The 17516-nt window shown below is 53.4% G+C and overlaps 1 protein-coding gene across 2 annotated transcripts in view; it reads left to right on the forward strand.

Moving 5' to 3' along the window:
* The window catches only part of AFAP1L1 (actin filament associated protein 1 like 1), a 56016-nt gene extending 41786 nt beyond the window's left edge, over positions 1-14230 (forward strand). For both annotated transcript variants that reach the window (XM_054036385.1, XM_054036386.1), the window contains exons 8-19: positions 19-198; positions 1686-1781; positions 2237-2321; positions 2845-2997; positions 6048-6259; positions 7335-7480; positions 8294-8372; positions 8611-8722; positions 9446-9610; positions 11022-11200; positions 12258-12386; positions 13281-14230. In XM_054036385.1, coding sequence (XP_053892360.1) covers positions 19-198; positions 1686-1781; positions 2237-2321; positions 2845-2997; positions 6048-6259; positions 7335-7480; positions 8294-8372; positions 8611-8722; positions 9446-9610; positions 11022-11200; positions 12258-12386; positions 13281-13304 — 1560 coding nt within the window. In that variant the 3' untranslated portion in view covers positions 13305-14230. The remainder of the gene's footprint in view (positions 1-18; positions 199-1685; positions 1782-2236; positions 2322-2844; positions 2998-6047; positions 6260-7334; positions 7481-8293; positions 8373-8610; positions 8723-9445; positions 9611-11021; positions 11201-12257; positions 12387-13280) is intronic.
* Positions 14231-17516: the final 3286 nt, after the last annotated feature.

Raw genomic sequence — 17516 nt, forward strand, 5'->3', positions numbered from 1 at the left:
TGTCTCTACTTCTTTTAGTGCTATAAAAGCTCCAAGGACCGGCAGCCACACCTGGAGGTGCCCCTGAGCGCCTGCAGCGTCAACTATGTGCCCAAGGACGGGCGCCGCAAGAAGCATGAGCTGCGCTTCTCTCTGCCAGGGGCCGAGGCTCTGGTGCTGGCAGTGCAGAGCAAAGAGCAGGCTGAGGAGTGGCTGAAGGTACCTCTTACTGCAGCTTATGCCTTTCTCCCTAGCCCACGCCACTGGCCACACAGGCTTCCTTTCCCTGTGTGACCAGCCTTTGTCCTTCTGGTGGAACCTCCTCCTTGTTCTGGTGCCGTCTCAGTACATGGCCCAGCTCCTGTGATCCCTGTCTGACGTAATGGCTAGGCAGGTTAGCTGCCTTCATGGGAAAGGTCTAGCGTCCCGTGCTGCCTTATCTCTGAAGGGAAGGAGATTTTCCACCCATCTTTTATCATTCCTGCCAGACTGGGACACCAGCTGTGGGGCGAGCTACCAGGCCCAGGGAGCCCTGGCCCGTTTCCGCTCCCTGTGTGATAGGCTGGAGTCCCATAGGCAAAGGGAGAGGGGAGCTGTTTGTTTACCCTCCCCCTCCTTTTTCCTGCCTTTGTCTGCCAGTGGGAGGCTGTGTAGCTTGGAAGCTGTTTGTGAAGTCACCAGGTCTGCGTCTGAGCTGGCAGCATGTAAAGGCCTGAAACAGGAGCGCATTTAAATAGTACCACCTCGCCCCTGGGGAGCATGAGCCCCTGCCCACCTCAAATCTGCTGATGTGGGGCATTTCACTGCTGAAAGATTGGAACACCAACGCTGCCCCATTACACTGCACTCCAGGGCTCCTGGTGCTGTCAGATTCTCCCTACCCAGCCTGGCTACTGCATATGCCTTGGTCAAGGGCCATGTGGGGGAGGAGGAGGGATGGGAGAAGTTCTCCCGGGCTGAACCTGTGTGGAGATTAGCAAGAAGTTCTGGTCACCCACATTATGATTGTAGCAGGTTTTCGACACCCCTCTCCTTTTGCTGGCTGGGAGGGGTGGGATGCAGGAAGGCTGAAGTAGTGCAGGGTGGGTTGTCCTCATGCCGTGTCCATCCTGACAGGCTTCTCCCCAGAGAGCCTAGGCTCACCACAACCTCACAGGAAGGATGGTCAAAGCCCTAGTCTGGGACTCAGGAGACGCAGGCTCAATTCCCTGCTCTGCTACAGCCTTCCTGGGGGGTCAGTACATAAAAGATTGTGGTGCTCAGATGCTATCTATGGTGATGGGTTTGTATAGGTATCTTGGGCAGAACCCCTGTAGGAGATTGACAAAGCTTCCCAGATCAGCTAGCTGGAATCTAAGGGGCCTTTGTGACTGTAGTCTGAGTCCTCGTTAAATGTCCCTAAACCTTTTTAACGACCAAACTATTTATTATTTCAAACAGGACTTTGTGGAGGGAGTTTTAAGAGCTCCCTGCTCCAAAGGGAGCTTTTCAGGGTGCAACATGCTGCTTTGTCCCCTCTGGAAGGCAGCAGGGAATTGGATCATTCCAGGAAGGGATAGTTCATAAATAGCTACGGCAAAATGCTGTTTGCTGTGGTTAGGTCAAGCAGTGTGGTCGGAGCTCCTCTGTTACTGGGGTAACGACTGGGGGCTCAGTCGCTCCCAATGGGTCGTGAGAGGCCGGTGCTGAGTGGTCTGTCTCCACAGGTGATAAAGGAAGGGAGCAGTGCCAGTGGAGGAGGAACAGGTGGGACTGAAGCCCCTACATCCCCCGTGCTGCATTGCAAGATGGACCTTGACAAGGTGTCTCTCCCCTGCCAGTGTGGGTGGCTGGGGGTTAGTGATACACAGCAGAAGGGAACCGTGACTAAACTCTCCAGAATCAGGCAGCTGAAGGCTGGGTTCTACAAGATCAGCCTTGCTCTCAATGTTTGCATGGCCCATCTGTGGCACCCCTTACTATAGCAGAAGGGGACCCCCTCCAATGGGCAACAAAGAGCCAAGACCATCTCCCCAGCCAGCCCTGGAATGAAGATGGGGGTTCCTCTAGGGGGGTGGGGCATATGCCCTTTCCTGTCCCCCTGCCTAGGGTGGGGCTATCAGGAGCTAGGCTGGACACTGAGCTTTGCCAGACTCGCAGAACTCCGGTCAGGGATGGTCACTCAGTGCGGCATTGACATGGTTAAAAGCCATGGGGGGGGAGGAAGGGATGGAGGGAGGGACTGCACTGAAATGGATGCCTGCCCTCCTCCCCGCAGAGGTTATCGCAAGACAAACAGACGTCTGACTCGGACAGCATGGCAGCAGGGGAGAACTGCACCCCCATGAGCCGAAGGGAGCGCGGTGAGAGCCCCAGCCCCACTCTGATCATTGTGGGCCCATGGGCTGGCATTGCTGTGGGGAGGGGTGGGGGGAGGGTCCACCCCACTGCAGAAAGCATCCTCATCACCTCTCTGCAGCTGTCTCAATAAGCCGCCTGCTGCCGGGAGGTGGGAAGGGGTCACCCATGCCTGCTGGCACAACTTCCCCTCACTGCCGTGCGGCCCTGCTGCATGTGCTGGAGTTGCTGAGGCCCCTGCCACAGAGGAATATTTGCAGCCTCTGCCTGAATCTGCCCCTGGCTCCATGCACCAGTTCTCTGAAGTGCAACAGTTGCTGGGGGTGGGGATGTCCTGCTCTTGCCCCGTCGGTGTATCTCTACCCCCTCTGCCCTCCTCTCCCTGCCACTGTCTGACACCCGAAACCCCTTCCTGCTCTCATTGCAAATCCCAGCCTGAGAGATGGCACCATAGTGACCTCTCCGCTTTGGCCAGCCTTTGGGGGGTTGCCATTTACTCCTGAGCTGAGCTCTCCTCCCTGTTCCCAGGGAAAGGCAAGAAAAGCGGCTTGGCTGAACTGAAGGGCTCGGTGAGCCGGGCAGCTGGGAGGAAAATCACCAGGATCATCAGCTTCTCCAAAAAGAAGCCATCCCCTGAGGACACCCAGACGTCCTCCACCGAGGAGGACATCCCCTGCTGTGGTTCGTACCTAGGGCTCTGGGGAGATGGGAGCAAGAAGGGGGTTTTCTGGATCTAGGTGGACGTTGTTTCTAGGGGACTTGGTGCCAGGTGTAAGTTGTGCCACAATGCCTTTCTCTTGCCCATCGGACGGACCACCCAGAAGGGGAATGGGGACACAAGACACAGGGAATTTCAGTGTTTCCTCTGAATTCCACCCATTGCTCACTAGCCCCACAACAGCATCAGGGACTCTGCCATGACATGGAAAGGGATTTCCGGCTACAGGCATGTAGCCTGGGATTGACTCTCTCTCTCTCTCTCCTAGCTCAGTGTCCCCAGACCGTGATTGTAGGACCAGACTATTTCACCCAGGGCAGAGCACTCTGGGTACACATCTGGGGAGGTGCTGGGGACCACACAGCTGTCAGGTGCTCTGTGTTAAGTGCCATGTGAACAGGGTGATTTGGTTTTCTCTCTTCTAAGCTAGAGCGGTACAGCTAAAGACTGCAAGTTACATAAACAATTAGAACAAGTTATTAAACAATCCATTTGTAAACACCTGGAGGCGAGTTCTAAGGAACAGCCAGCATGGATTTGTCAGGGTACATCTACACTACAGGGGGGAGTCGATTTAAGATACGCAAATTCAGCTACGTGAATAGCGTAGCTGAATTCGACGTATCGCAGCCGACTTACCCCGCTGTGAGGACGGCGGCAAAATCGACTTCTGCGGCTTTCTGTCGGCGGCGCTTACTCCCACCTCCGCTGATGGAGTAAGAGCGCCGATTCGGGGATCGATTGTCGCGTCCCCATGGGACGCGATAAATCGATCCCCGAGAGGTCAATTTCTACCCGCCGATTCAGGCGGGTAGTGTAGACCTAGCCTCAACAAATCATGCCAAACCAACTTAACTTCCTCCTTTGACAGGGTTACTGGCTTAGTGTATGGGGAGAAGCAGTAGATGTGATATGTCTTGATTGAATTAGGCTTTTGACACAGTCCACGTGACATTCTAATAAGCAAACTAGGGAAATGTGATCTAACTGAAATTTCTATAAGGTGGGAGCACAATTGGTTGAAAGACAATAGTCACTTAGAGTAGTTCTCCATGGCCTGCTGTCAAATTTGGGAGGGTGTATCTAGTGGGGTTCCATGGGGCTCAGTCCTGGGTTTAGTACTAGTCAATGTTTTCACTAATGACATGGATAATGGAGTGGGGAGTATGCTTATAAAATGTGTAGATAATATCAAGCTGGGTGGGGTTGCAAGCACTTTGGAGGCCAGGATTAGAATTCAAAAGAATCTTGACAAATTGAAGAATTGGTCTGAAATCAACAAGATGAAATTTGAATAAAGGCAAGTGCAATGCACCACTACAAAAGGGGAAATAACTGGCTAGATGGTAGTACTGCAGATCTGAAGGTTGTTGTGGACACAAATTAAATGAGTCAACAATGTAATGCAATTGCAAAAAAGGCTATAATTATTCTGGGGTTTATTAACAGTGGAGAAAGTCCAGAGGAGAATAACAAAAATGATAAAAGATTTAGAAAACCTGATCTATGAGGAAAGACTAAAAATACTAGCATGTTTAGTCCTGAGAAAAGAGGAATAAGGAGGGACCTAATAAGTCTCCAAATATGTTAACAGCTGTTATAAACAGGGTGATGATCAGTTGCTCCTCATATCCACTGAAGGTAAGACAAGAAGTAATTGCCTTCTCTGCAGCAAGGGTTATTTAGGTTACATATTAGGAAAAACTTTCTAATTATAAAGGTAGCTAAGCTCTGGAATAGACTTCCAGGGGAGGTTGTGGAATCCCTGTCATTGGAGGCTTTCAAGAACAGATGGGCCACACCCACACACCTGTCAGGGATGATCAAGGTTTAGGTGGTCATGCCTCTGTGCAGGGGACTGGATGTCATGACTTTCCAAGGTCCCTTCCAGCCCTATGACTCTGAGTTTGTAAGTTGCTCAAAATGCCCTCTAAGATAAGATGCTGCTAAAGAAAATCAATGAAGCCCCATATGTCTGTCTGAGAGACTCATACTGGCCCCCATTCCCATAACACCCGAGTGCATCACAATCTTGGATGTAGCTATCCTTGCTACACACCTGGGAGATAGGGAAGTGCTCTTATCCCATGGAGAACTGAGGCACAGAGACCAAGTGATCAGTCACACAGGTGGTCTGTGGTGGAGCTGGAAACGGACTCCAGGTCTCTTTAGTCCCAGACTAGTGCCCTAACCACCGGACCATTTACCTCATGAATCCTGCCCCCAAAACAGAGGGGATGAGCATAAGGCTTCTGCATCTACAGTTTCTGTGGACAAATCCTAATGTCCTTACTTGGACAAATGTCCCGTTGACTTCAGCAGAGATTTTGCAGAGTATGAACTTACTAAAGACCAAGCTGCACTTGGGCCTTTGATTTTGAGTTCTGCAGTTCTAAGGGGCAGATCTGCTGGTCTCCAGAGAGAGGGTCCTGCCCCTGTGCAGTGCTTTGTGGGGTGCTTCCACTGCCAGAACAATGTGGGGGAACAAGGCCTACCCAGAGGTAGGGAGATCGGCAGTGATTCCCTGACAGGCCTGGACATATCTTGGTAGGATACCGCAGAGCAGCATTTCAGACTCTGGGTATATCTACACTGCAGTTAGACACCCGCGGCTGGCCTGTGCCAGCTGACTCGGGCTCATGGGCCTTGGGTTGCAGGGCTGTTTAACTGGTCTACATGTCCAGGCTTGGGCTGGAGCCCCAGCTCTAGGACCCTGTGAGGTGAGAGGGTCCCAGCTGCAGCCTGAGGCCGAATGTCTACACTGCAATTAAACTGCCCCTTAGCCCTAACCCTACGAATCTGAGTCAGTTGGCACAGGCCAGCCGTGGGTGTCTAGTATAGACAGACCCACTGACTGAAGTAGAGCGAGACAAGACAACCTTTTGGAGCCTCCTCCCAGCCCCCATTGGCTCTCGCTTTCCACCTTTCCTCTAGCATCATGCTTGTTTGTGCATATCAGCTGAACCTAATGAACCGAGACTCTCTTCCCTTTGGGAACCGGCTCTCCCTGCAGGTTATCTGAATGTCCTGGTTAACCAGTGCTGGAAGGAGCGTTGGTGTTGCTTGAAAGGCAACACGCTCTATTTCCACAAGGACCGCTCCGACTTGCGGACACACATGAATGCCATCGTCCTGCGTGGCTGTGAGGTGGTGCCAGGCCTGGGCCCTAAACACCCGCTTGCTTTCCGCATCCTTCGCAGTGGGCAGGAGGTCTCTGCCTTGGAGGTGAGTGTTTCATTCTCAGCGGCTCTGAGTGACGCATGTGGGCTGTAGAAGCTTTTCCTGCCTCACTCTGGAAGATGTGGATGGGCAGTTTGGGTCCAAATCCTGGTCTGTTTCCTTAAGGGTTTAACCAAACCCAGAACTGAACAGAGAGACAGAATAGATTCTAAATGGAAACCTTCAGGGACAGTTTAACTTACCCCTTCCCCAGCTGTGCTTTGAGACCCCAAATGCAGCCAGGTGGGCTGGTACATGGCCCAGGCAAGTGAAATTGTCTAGAACCAAAACGCAAAGTCCTGTTTTGCTGCCGAGCCCAGCCAAATGCAGGCGATCACATAAACCATGCTGAGCAGCCTCTGAAATTTTCATTAATAATCTGTGGTGCACCTCGTTACACAGACAAGGGATTTGGGGTTTTTTAAATCTAATCTTTATCTTGGCAGGATCCCTTAGGCTATGTGAAGTTTTTATTCCATGAGTGATTAAAGCAGGCATGCGTGGAGCACCCTGTTAAGGTGCTTCAGACAAGTGAATGAAATATACGAAGTAATTTCACTTGGGTCTGAATGACTGTATAGCAGCAGCCCAGATACTGATCGTATCAGCACAGAGAAGCTGCTGGATTCGTTGAACCAGGCAAATCACGGCAGGTGAATGAACTCATTTGACTCTTAGCGTCAACCCAACGGCTCACCTGCACAGGAGCAGAGCTTGGCAGGTGCTTGGGCTGATGGAATCCAGCTCAGTGCCATGTTGCAAGAGCAAGCTCATTCTCTAGGAAGGGTAACTTCTTCCCAGTTCCCCTAGGAAGCCCATCCCTACCCAACCCCACGCAGAGTTGAAGACGTTCTGCATGTGTTGCATATGAGCAGACGCCTGTGCTTTCTTGTGTGGCATGGGTGGGTTGGGCTGGTGTGGGGAGACCCAAAGCAAGGTGGCTTTGGGGGGCCAGGGGAAATATTGGCGTAACTCCCTGCCCATGCTCTGCAGGATATGGGTCATCTACCTGGAGAGATGTGAAGGGGAGATGCATATCCAGGGGCCAGGTGCTCATGATGATGGCTTTCTCACCCCCTAGGCAAACTGCTCTGAAGATCTGGGCCGCTGGCTCGGCCTCCTGCTGGTTGAGACTGGCTCTCAGAAAACCCCGGAGACCTTGCACTATGACTACGTGGATGTAGAGACAATAGCCAACATAGTCACCGCTGTGAGACACTCCTATCTGTAAGGGGCTCTCCTCCCATCGTTCCAAAGCTTTCGTTAAGTGTGTGTGTGTGTGTGTGTGTGTGTGTTTGTTCGTTCGCTCTAGCTCCGGCATGAGGCTCACCTGGTGCCCCCGGCTGAGCCTGGGAGAGCAAAACTCCCTGTGAGGCCATCCCAGCCAGCAGCACTTCCACCATGGATGCATCTTGTGTCTCCAAACCCAGGTGGCAACACGGCGCCAAGTCATTGCATGTGGCCTCAGAGCCAGAATAAACCACCTGCCCCATGAGTAGTGTTGTGGGGTAGGGACATGTGGTGGGAAAAGCAGAAGGGGGTTATGATTTGTGGGGCCCTGAGCTGTGTGCACCTTCTAAAAGCTGTCTAGGGACTGGAGCTCAGGACTGGGACCTGGTAGCACTGGCTATGCTGAGTGGACTTGGTCAAGTCACTGCATCTCTGTGCCTCGTTTGCTCCTGGAATGGGATAATACCTATTACCACATTTACAAAAGTGTGGGGCACCTGCCTCTGGGAGGAGGCATGGGGGTGTACAAAGGGCAAGCTGGGGGTGGGGAGGTGTGGAACACACAAATTGAAGACTGGGAGGCTTTTATCAGCACATGAGATCTGGTGGCTGGGGGGCAGTGCCCAACTGGCTTCATTTCCCTGAAGCAGGGCTCGGCTCGTAGTGGTTTGGGGACTGCATGGGGGAGGGGAGGCAGGACTAACTCGTGAAAGTTTGCAAAGTGTTTTGAGATCTTTGGGTGGAAGGAGCTAGAGAAGGACGGCGTGTTGCTGCTGTGCGGGAAGGGGCTGACACTCTTTACCTCCCCAGGTGGGCCAGCGCCTCCCACGAGAGCCAGGCTGACTCCTCCCGGGTGGTGTATGATGACGTCCCCTACGAGAAGGTGCAGGTACGAATGTGGCTTGCTTCCTATCACACTCTCCCTAGAGATGCCATGGTCCTTCTCCCACGCAACCTCCAAGTAACTGAATGCTGGGGAGACAGGCGCCCCCTTCCCCTCAGTGGCACTTGGGGCCCACGGTTTCTCAGCAGCCACCTGCCCTGAGTGCAGATTTCTGCTCCTGCCTAGTACTGATGCCACACAGCGTCTCTGCTGGGATCTGTTTTCATTGCGTCCATCCATGCAGGCAGAGGAGCCACTACGGCCGTCGGGGGCCCAGGTGAAGCGGCATGCCTCGTCCTGCAGTGAGTCGTCACGCCGCGTGGACCCGCAAGTCAAAGTCAAAAGACATGCATCAAGTAGGTTCAGATTCGCCCACCAGCAGGTGTGCTATGGGGTCAAACCTCAGCCACATGGGAGGGAACCAGTTGGCTCAGGGATTGGGGCCTCCCATCTCTGGTCACCTCTTCCTATCGAGCCCCAGGTCACTAATGGCAGGAGCCGTTCCCAGCCGCTGGCTGTTCCATGAGAGGAGTTGGTGGGGTCTTAGTCCCGTGTGGGCTAGTGATGGTCGCAGGTGGCAACGTGTCCTTTAGGAACTGGAGTAACTGGCAGGCTGATCTGAGGGACCTGCAGCTTCTCCTTCCCAGCCGGGGCTCTGGTACGTTGGCCTGCTGTGATGAGTGGGAAGCATGAACTGCCCCTGCTAAGGACAGAGTGGGGACTCCACTGTTCCTCTGGCACCTTTCACCTGCCCTGAATTCACTAACGAAAAGCGACCCCTCCGCAGGCAATGGGGAAGGAGGTGCCAGGTTCACCCTGAGCCTGCATGGACTTCAGTGCGTCTTCCTGGGGAGACTGGTGTGATGCCGCTGTTCCCACAGGCAGCTCCTTCTCCCCGCCACAGCCTAGTCCAGCCTTGGGAGCTGACCTGGCTCATCTGTGACACTCCCATCATGGAAACAGACATCAAGCTGCGAGTCCTGAACTCGTCTCGCTGAGCCTGCATTTTGCTCTCCTCTATAGAGGCAGGGGCTAGTGTGCCAACTCCCTGCCTGACCAGCTGTTCCCTTGTTCTGTAGATGCCACCCAGTACAAGTATGGGAAGAACCGGGCCGAGGAGGACGCCCGGATGTTCCTGACGGAAAAAGAGAAGCTGGAGAAGGAGAGAGCTTCTATCCGGAATGAGTTGGTGACCCTGCGGAAGGAAAAGAGGGAGCTCCGGGAGGCCATGAAAAGTAGCACAGGTATGGAGCCTGCTGCAGCCCAGGCAGGAGAGGAAATACCCCCCTGACTGTTCTGACCCCAGCCCCCCAATATGGGATCATGGCAACAGTCACCAGACCAGCGGACATCTCAGCAATGAGGCTGGCGGATTTTTAATGCCCAGCAAAGCAGGGATGAGCCAGGGTGAATAAAACCCAGCAAAACGGTGCAAGTTTCCTCCATCCAGCTCTGCCAATGCCCTGTAGCCTGACCTGCTGCTGCTGACCCGTTCTGGTCCCAGTTCTGGCCATGCACTGGTAAGGCTCCCTGCTGGTCCAGTTCTCCAGATTTCTCATGAGCATGACAGTCCTGCCATCTCCTTGGCCACACCCTGAACCCGAGAAAGCCCCTTCTCTCCCCCGACTGTGCAGACAGGCCCACCTCCCGCCTTTGCTAGCCAGGAGTGTAGGCGTCCACTATTATTCAGCAGCAAACTCCTACTCCCACCCTCCCCTGCTCCCCCATGGGGTTTACACATGACTGTACCATCTTCTCTCCCAGCTGACTCCCTGCTGGCCCAGCCCCAGCATGGACGCAGTGGAATGCCCTCTGCTGGAGCTGCTGTGCTCCTTTGTTCTTTGTATTCCTTGTTCCTGGCACCCCCTCTCAGGGCCAGGGCCGTGCTTTCCACTCTGCTGGGCAGAACATTGGGTCCCGGGTGTAGTGCTGAGTCAGCGGGGATCTGGTGCACCTGCTGCTGCGGCCACCTCAAACTGTGCACAACAGCATCACCTAGTGGCCAAATACGTGTGTGTCCCTCCAGTAAAAAAGGCAGGTCCTTGTTTTGTTTCCTTTTCAGCTTCTAAGGTTGAAAAGCCAGAGCAGAGAACGTACTAGTACTACACAGGAGCACCTCCGTTACGAACACCTCGGGAATGGAGGTTGCTCGTAATTCTGAAATGTTTGTCACTCTGAACAAAATGTTGGGGTTCTTTCAAAAGTTTACAACTGAACATTGACTTAATACAGCTTTGAAATTTCACTATGCAGAAGAAAAATGTAAACTACTAAAAAAAAATAAAGGGAAAGCAGCATTTAACACTGTACTGTACTTGGGGGTTTTGTCTCTGCTGCTGCCTGATTGTGTGATTGACGGATCAGTTTGTAACTCTGGTGTTCGTAGCTCTGAGGTTCTACTGTACTAATAAATCCTAGCAAAGGAGAGAGGCTGCAGCAGGGCGTGGTTCATGGATATCAGACACTAGAAACAGGCTGATCTGAGATCTCCTAGGTGCTGGCACTTCACTGCTGCCCCCTACAAACCACACTCACTGGAGGGGGTGGTAAACTTGGGCTTGGGAGCCTCCTTCATTCTACAAACCCCATCTCTCCATGGCTCTGTGCTGAGTTGACAGGACCTGATTGGTCTTGTTCCTTGTCTCATGCAATCAGGGAGGAAGCTGAAGGAGCTAGAGGAGCAGGTGGTGGCCCTGGAGGAGCAGTGCAAAGGGAAGGAGGAGCAGCGCGTAGACCTAGAGCTCAAGCTGACGGAGGTGAAGGACCGGCTGAAACAGTCGCTAGCAGGAGGGCCGGCTCTGGGGCTCACCGTGACCAGTAAAGCTGAAAATGGGGTACGGAGTCACCACCTTCCTTTCCACGGCCCCGGTCTTCCTTCGGGTTCCTGTTCCCCTGCAGAATCATAGAAGATTAGGGTTGGAAGCGACCTCAGGAGGTCATCTAGTCCAACCCCCTGCTCAAAGCAAGAGCAACCCCAACTAAATCATCCCAGTCAGGGCTTTGTCAAGCCGGGCCTTAGAGGTTTTTAAGGATGGAGATTCCACCACCTCCCTAAGTAACCCATTCCAGTGCTTCACCACCCTCCTAGTGAAATAGTTTTTCCCAATATCCAACCTAGACCTCCACCCACTGCAACTTGAGACCATTGCTCCTTGTTCTGTCATCTGCCACTACTGAGAACAGCCAAGCTCCATCCTCTTTGGAACCCCCCTTCAGGTAGTTGAAGGCTGCTATCAAATCCCCCCTCACTCTTCTCTCTGCAGACTAAGTTCCCTCAGCCTCTCCTCATAAGTCATGTGCCCCAGCCCCCTAATCATTTTTGTTGTCCTCCGCTGGGCTCTCTGAATTGTCCACATCCTTTCTGTAGTGCAGAGCCTAAAACTGGATGCAGTACTCCAGATATTGCCTCACCAGTGCCAAATAGAGGGGAATAATCACTTCCCTCAATCTGCTGGCAATGCTCCTACTAATTCAGAGGGGTGGGACTCTGTTTTTTCTGTTGGCTTGTGCCTGCTTCAGGTGGGAGACGTAGGAATACAAGTGGAGGGCCAATGCACCTCAGCCTTGAGACCCGCAGCCTCCCCTCTGCTAGGCTCACCGCAGCCCTGCCCTGCAGCCCTCAGCTGTCTTGCTATTTGGCCATTCTAGTCCTAGGATTTTCCCCAGCTGTGCAGTGATCCCTCTGCTATTCCAGTCCTGGGCTCCCACCAGCTCTGCCAGTGCCCCTCAGTGTTCAGCTGGTCCCAGCAGTCCATTAGTGGACGGTAAATGCTTCTTGCCACATTTGGAAGCTGTGGAGTGTGCTTTAATCTGGGTTCTCTGGCTGTCTGCCTGTCTCCTGCTGTCACTGCTTTCTGGGTCTCTAAAGAATTATTCTTCCCCCACCCCCAGGAGACTGGAAATAAGCCAAATGGGAACCCCACGGAGCACTTGGTCCCGGTGAACTGTGCAGCGGAAATGAGGAAGAGGAGCCCCTCCATCCTCCCTGCCAACAAGGGAAAAGTGCTACAGAAGGCCAAGGTACAGCTCTGACTGCCCAGCCTGGCAGCATCTTCCTTAGCCTTGCCAGCAGGTGTTTGGACACTGCACCATCCCTAGACCCTGAGGCTGGGGAATCAGCTGGTCACCCCTCCCCCTTCCATTCCTGCCTGCCCCCAACACCACTCTAATGCATCAGCAGCTCTGCTAGGTTCTGCAGAGCCCCCTGCCAGTGACTGCCCTCTGGCTGCTGAGGGGGTGGGAAGCCTTGGGACTTAGGAGTCATCAGGTTGGCTGGGGGAGATCATGGAAGTGGCAACTCATGACCTGACTTCCAGGGCACTGGTGGTGGCTCAGTCACTGAAGACTGTGGAATCTAGAGTGACCAAAGCCCTGTAGCAGGCAGTAACGTAGGGAGTTGGCCTGGCTTGGTCCCTGAATGGCAGAGCTAGATCAGGCCTCATCAGGCTTTCCCCATCTCTAATTTCCACACAGTATTGCACAAGCTATAGAAGCTACTCAGAGCTAAACCTTGGCCCACCAGAGTACATCTGTGCTGCAATTGAATGCCTGTGGCTGGCCCGTGTCTGCTGAATTGGGCTCAGGCTGCAGGGCTGTAAAACTGCCACGTAGATATCTGGGCTCGGGCTGGAGCCTGGGCTCTGGGACCTTTCTCCCCTCACGGGGTCCCAGAGCCCAGGCTCCAGCCGGAGTCTGAACATGTACACAGCCCTGTACAGCCCCAATCCCGCGAGCCTGAGACAGCTGCTGTGGGCTGGCTGCAGGCGTTCAACTGCAGGGTAGACGTACCCCTGCTGGCTCCTGAGGGTCTACAGCATGGGGCTCAGTAGCTGCACCTGTTGGGCCTGATTCTTTCTTCATGCCAACAGGCCCTGAAACTTTTTTTCTTTTCCCCCTCTTTGTCTTGCATTGCAGGAGTGGGAGATGAAGCAAACCTAACTGGGGCAGCCAGGCCTCACCTGCAGCGAACAGACTTGGGCCCTGGGACACACTGAAGAGCCGCAAGCCCCTTTTCCCCAGGGAGAGTGGAAGAGGATTCTGGCAAGCGTGGATCTCCAGCAGGGGGATGGGGGCATGGGGAAAGCACCCACCTTCTAATGGTGGGGACGTTTGGCAAGCAGACAAGATTGGGTGTTGGGGAGAGGGGAGGGATATTTGGGAATGGGGGGGGAAATCTTTCAAGAGTAAGGCTCCCATGCAGCTGGAATGCCCAGCTCTGGGGAGGGGCACCCCACTAGGACTGGGACGTTAGCCATCCCCATTGATGTATTTTGCTCTTGGTAACTAACGGAACCAGGGGGAGCGTGAGCTAGGGGACAGTTCAGGTAACTCCGAGTCAGAGCACCTGGCTTCTATTCTTGATTGCACCACAGGTGGTCTGTGACTAGATTGTGCTTTACCTCCTGCTGCTCAGTTTCCTCCCTCTGTCAAATGTCGGTTGGTATGATCTAGCCTCCACCGAGGGGTGGGGTCAGCTTTCATTAGAGGCATTACATGGAAGTAATGCTATTGACATGCGATTTTACTGGATCAGGCCATTGGTGTAGTTAGTCCACTATCCCCAACCAGAGCAGAGATTGTGTGGAGCTAGCCTAGTCTCCTCCCTCTGCAGCGGCCAAGCCCACAGGCCCTAGAAGGAGACCTTGTCGCCATGGTGCTTTCTTGTGCATTGTTTGGTAGATCTGACCCTTAGAGCTTCTGACTTAGTGGGTGTGCTCTGCCCTGTTGCCGTCTCTTCTGTCACATTGCAGTTGTCCTTTTTGTATTTTTTTTTTTTTTATACATCAGGTAAATTCAGCACAACGGGGGAAGAGGAAGGCTGGGAAGCTATACTTTAAAGTGGCCACTGATTTTGGATGTTTCAGTTTGGGGGTTCATGAGCCACCCTGGCTGCTGCTCCACCCTAATGTCTCCTGACTGCTCAGCACCTCTGAGTGGTGGGGGGCCAGGTTGTCTCAAGTTTGTTGCCTCTGGCTCAACTGTTTTATCTAATTCTAGTCTCCTTCCTGCGGGAAACAGCTCTGCTGCAGGGCAACGCTGCCCAGTGCAGGGCAAGGGCTGAGTGCCTTTGGAGAATGAACGCTGGGGAAGCTCTGCTGCCAACATTTGAAAGCACCCTCATTGGGCCTTGCTCAGCATCTTGGGGGGGCGGAGGGGTGGTATATGGAGCCGCTGCCTCAAAGCACTGTTGGATGGTAAGCTGTGTGGAGAAGGGGCTGGGGGGGAGAGGAGATGAGGGTATTGCCTGAACTAATGGCACATCCTCAACACTGCATGCAGGGCAGGACACCTCCAGTTCAGCAACAGCCTCTGGAAGATAAGGACCAGAGAAGGGGGCAAGAACAGAGGAAACAATTTCAGCCAATGTAGTATGGAGAAGAGTATGCAGAGCCAGGAAGCCTGGGGGATAGAGGGAAAGCACAAGGCATTACCCTTTGGTGCAGTCCAGGAACAAAGAGGAATGTGCCAGTAAGCTTTCAGTACAACAGAACCTGTGGAACTCACTGCCTCAGGGTATTTGTATGATAACTAGCTAAGCAACCTTTAATAAAAATAGCAACTGCAGGTAAATGAGCTGGGCTCAAAACCATCTGTGTGTTCCTCCCTGCAGCTGCAGGCCGTGAGCTGTTCAGTAGTTGTAAATCCCCCACCCCCAGCTAGTGTCCACACTAAAGAAATACATGGGGGTGGGGAAGCAGTATCACTTGCTCTTCATCCAATTTGAATGCACCCTACATCCACAAGAGCTCAAGCTGGTTTACAGTCAGGCTAAGTACAGTTCAGCATAGATTATGCTGCAGCAGTGTTAATATTGATTCAATCTCCCTCTTGCTAGCCTGGGTTGTCTTAGTGTCAAAACAGAGTATTGCAGCGGTAGGTGCCTGAGTGGGATTTTTTTCACTGCCTCGGCGGCAGTCCGCATCAGTGAACGGAAGAGAAGGATGCACTTGGATAATCCTGTGCTCCTTCATAAAAGTCTAGTTTTGCAGAGACTCCCCATCCCCTGCCCCCAACAGTAACCTTGACCTGGGCCCTAGCTCGTCTCCAAGCCAAGGTGGGACGCCGTGGCTGCTAAGGAACATTTCTGATCTCGTGGCCCTGGCCCTGGCCATGCCCAAGCCTATGCTGTGATTGGTGCTAGCTGATTGTTGCCTCTCCACAGTTTGGTTGAAGGCTGGGCCTTGTCTCCAAAGATGTAGGAAGAAGGGGAACTGGATGCTTCTGTTCCTTGAAACACTGTCACCTTCCCAGCACCCACAGCTGTTCCTGCCATATGCTAGTGCATCTCTCAGCATGTCCCTGCCACTGCAGACTGCTCCCTCTGTCTCCTTCAGTTCTGTGTGGTCTTCCTGGCTCAAGGCAGGTGTCACTTCACGATATGCAGCCATCCTCATCTTCCCCCCAGCGCTCTAGTGCTCTCCACTAAGACAACAAGGCATGAACTGTCGGCACGGAATTGAAGCAGGGCTCCAAGTTGGTTTTAGGGGATAGATGCCCACCAGCGTGCTGCAAGTTATCTTTGGGTAGCCCACAGTCAAACACCTTGGGCCAAAGGCATCCCTGCTGTAATTGTATGCTTTGCACTCAAGCTGCACTAGGGTCATTCTAGCGCACTCCTAGGTAGAACAATTCCTTCTCCAGCCCTAGCTCAAGAGGAGGGTTTCTCAGACCACTTAGCTGGGACGGGCTGCAGCCTCAGCCCCATAGGTTCCTCCAGGTTTCTAGTCTCTAATTTTTGAACAGGGGCTAGAACTGCGTGAAAGTCGAACCTGTCAAAATCCTGCTGCTTTCTCCTCATAACCCTCTTCCCCTCATACTGGCAGGACTGGGGCCAGCGATTTGTGTATCTGTGCTAATCTTCTGCTCGTGTGCCTGTAATGGCTTCATAATCCCAGGGGTAGATGTGTCATGCCAAAGGCTCTGTAGTGTACAGAGAGCAAACCATCTGCTGGTGACAAGCCTGAAGAACAAAACCAAACATCCCTTCTGTATTGCAGTAGGGTTTTTCTCCTATAACTCAGCCCAGCAGGGACACAGGTGTGCTCCCTCACTAATGAGCCAAGACATATGCTGCTACTTCCCATAAAGAAACTAAGGCTTTCACGGTACAGTGCCTGCCCAGTGCCCTATGCTTACAGGATGGGGGCTCGGTCTCTGTGTCTCTCCGCCCTGCTGCCTCAACCGAAGCTGGGAGGGGTAGGGAAACCAGCAGGAACGGGGAGACAGAAGCTTGGGCATGGTCATGCCTGGTAGGCATCCCTGCTGCCTGGGCAGCACAGTGCCACTTGTGCCACCTGCTTTTGGAGGTGGGGGATGGAAGGCGCCTGGCTCAGCATGTTGTGCCCCATGCTTCCTCTGTAAGAACCATCTGCATTTTATGGAGCTGTGTCCTTTCCCCTAATAAAGAGACTGCTGTACAGAACCCAGGCTGTGCACATTTACTGAGCTCAGCAAGGGGTGTGCCTGGGCTGGATTTAGGTACGGGGAGGGTTAGCTGCCCCCTCCCATTGGGGGCCTGGTGCCACAATCCAAAAGTAGCCTGACATCGTGATGCTGCACAGGCTGGGCTTGCTGCTCCTGCCCTAGGGTCACCAGAGCAGAGCTGGCGGTGTGCACACTGGGACCTTGGTATGGGCAGGCCCCACAGCCTGATCCCTGGCTGGGCAGATGTAACATTACAAACTGCTGGCCATCAGAATTTGTGGCTTTGCTGATACACAGCATGCTGATATGAAGTGGGGCTGCTCAGTAACATCTCCTGAAGCCACTGTCATCACAAGGGAGGGCAATCTGCTCAATAGGATAAAGGGGGGCAAATTGGAGGGGAAGGATGGGCTGAGTTGGCGGGGAGGAGGGACTGAATGCACAGGAAGGTCAAACAGCTGGAGGCAGGGGAAAGAGAGGTGGAGGGGAAAAATCAGGGACAGAAGATAGGAGCTGGGGTTAAGAACTAGCTTGAGATGCTACTAGACAGTGGCAGAGGGGACGAAAGTTACCCCAGATGGAATAAGCCATCTGTAGTGGTTGCAAAAATAGGGTGTTTGGGGAGGGGGGCAGAGGATGGTACAGCTCAGCACCCGCTTCCCAGGGCTGTGTTCTTAAAAGCACCATGCATCCCAATGCCTAGACAAGGCAGCTCTTCTCTGTCAG

The sequence above is a fragment of the Malaclemys terrapin genome, chromosome 8 (genome assembly GCF_027887155.1).
Source record: "Malaclemys terrapin pileata isolate rMalTer1 chromosome 8, rMalTer1.hap1, whole genome shotgun sequence".
Taxonomy (NCBI): Eukaryota; Metazoa; Chordata; order Testudines; family Emydidae; genus Malaclemys; species Malaclemys terrapin.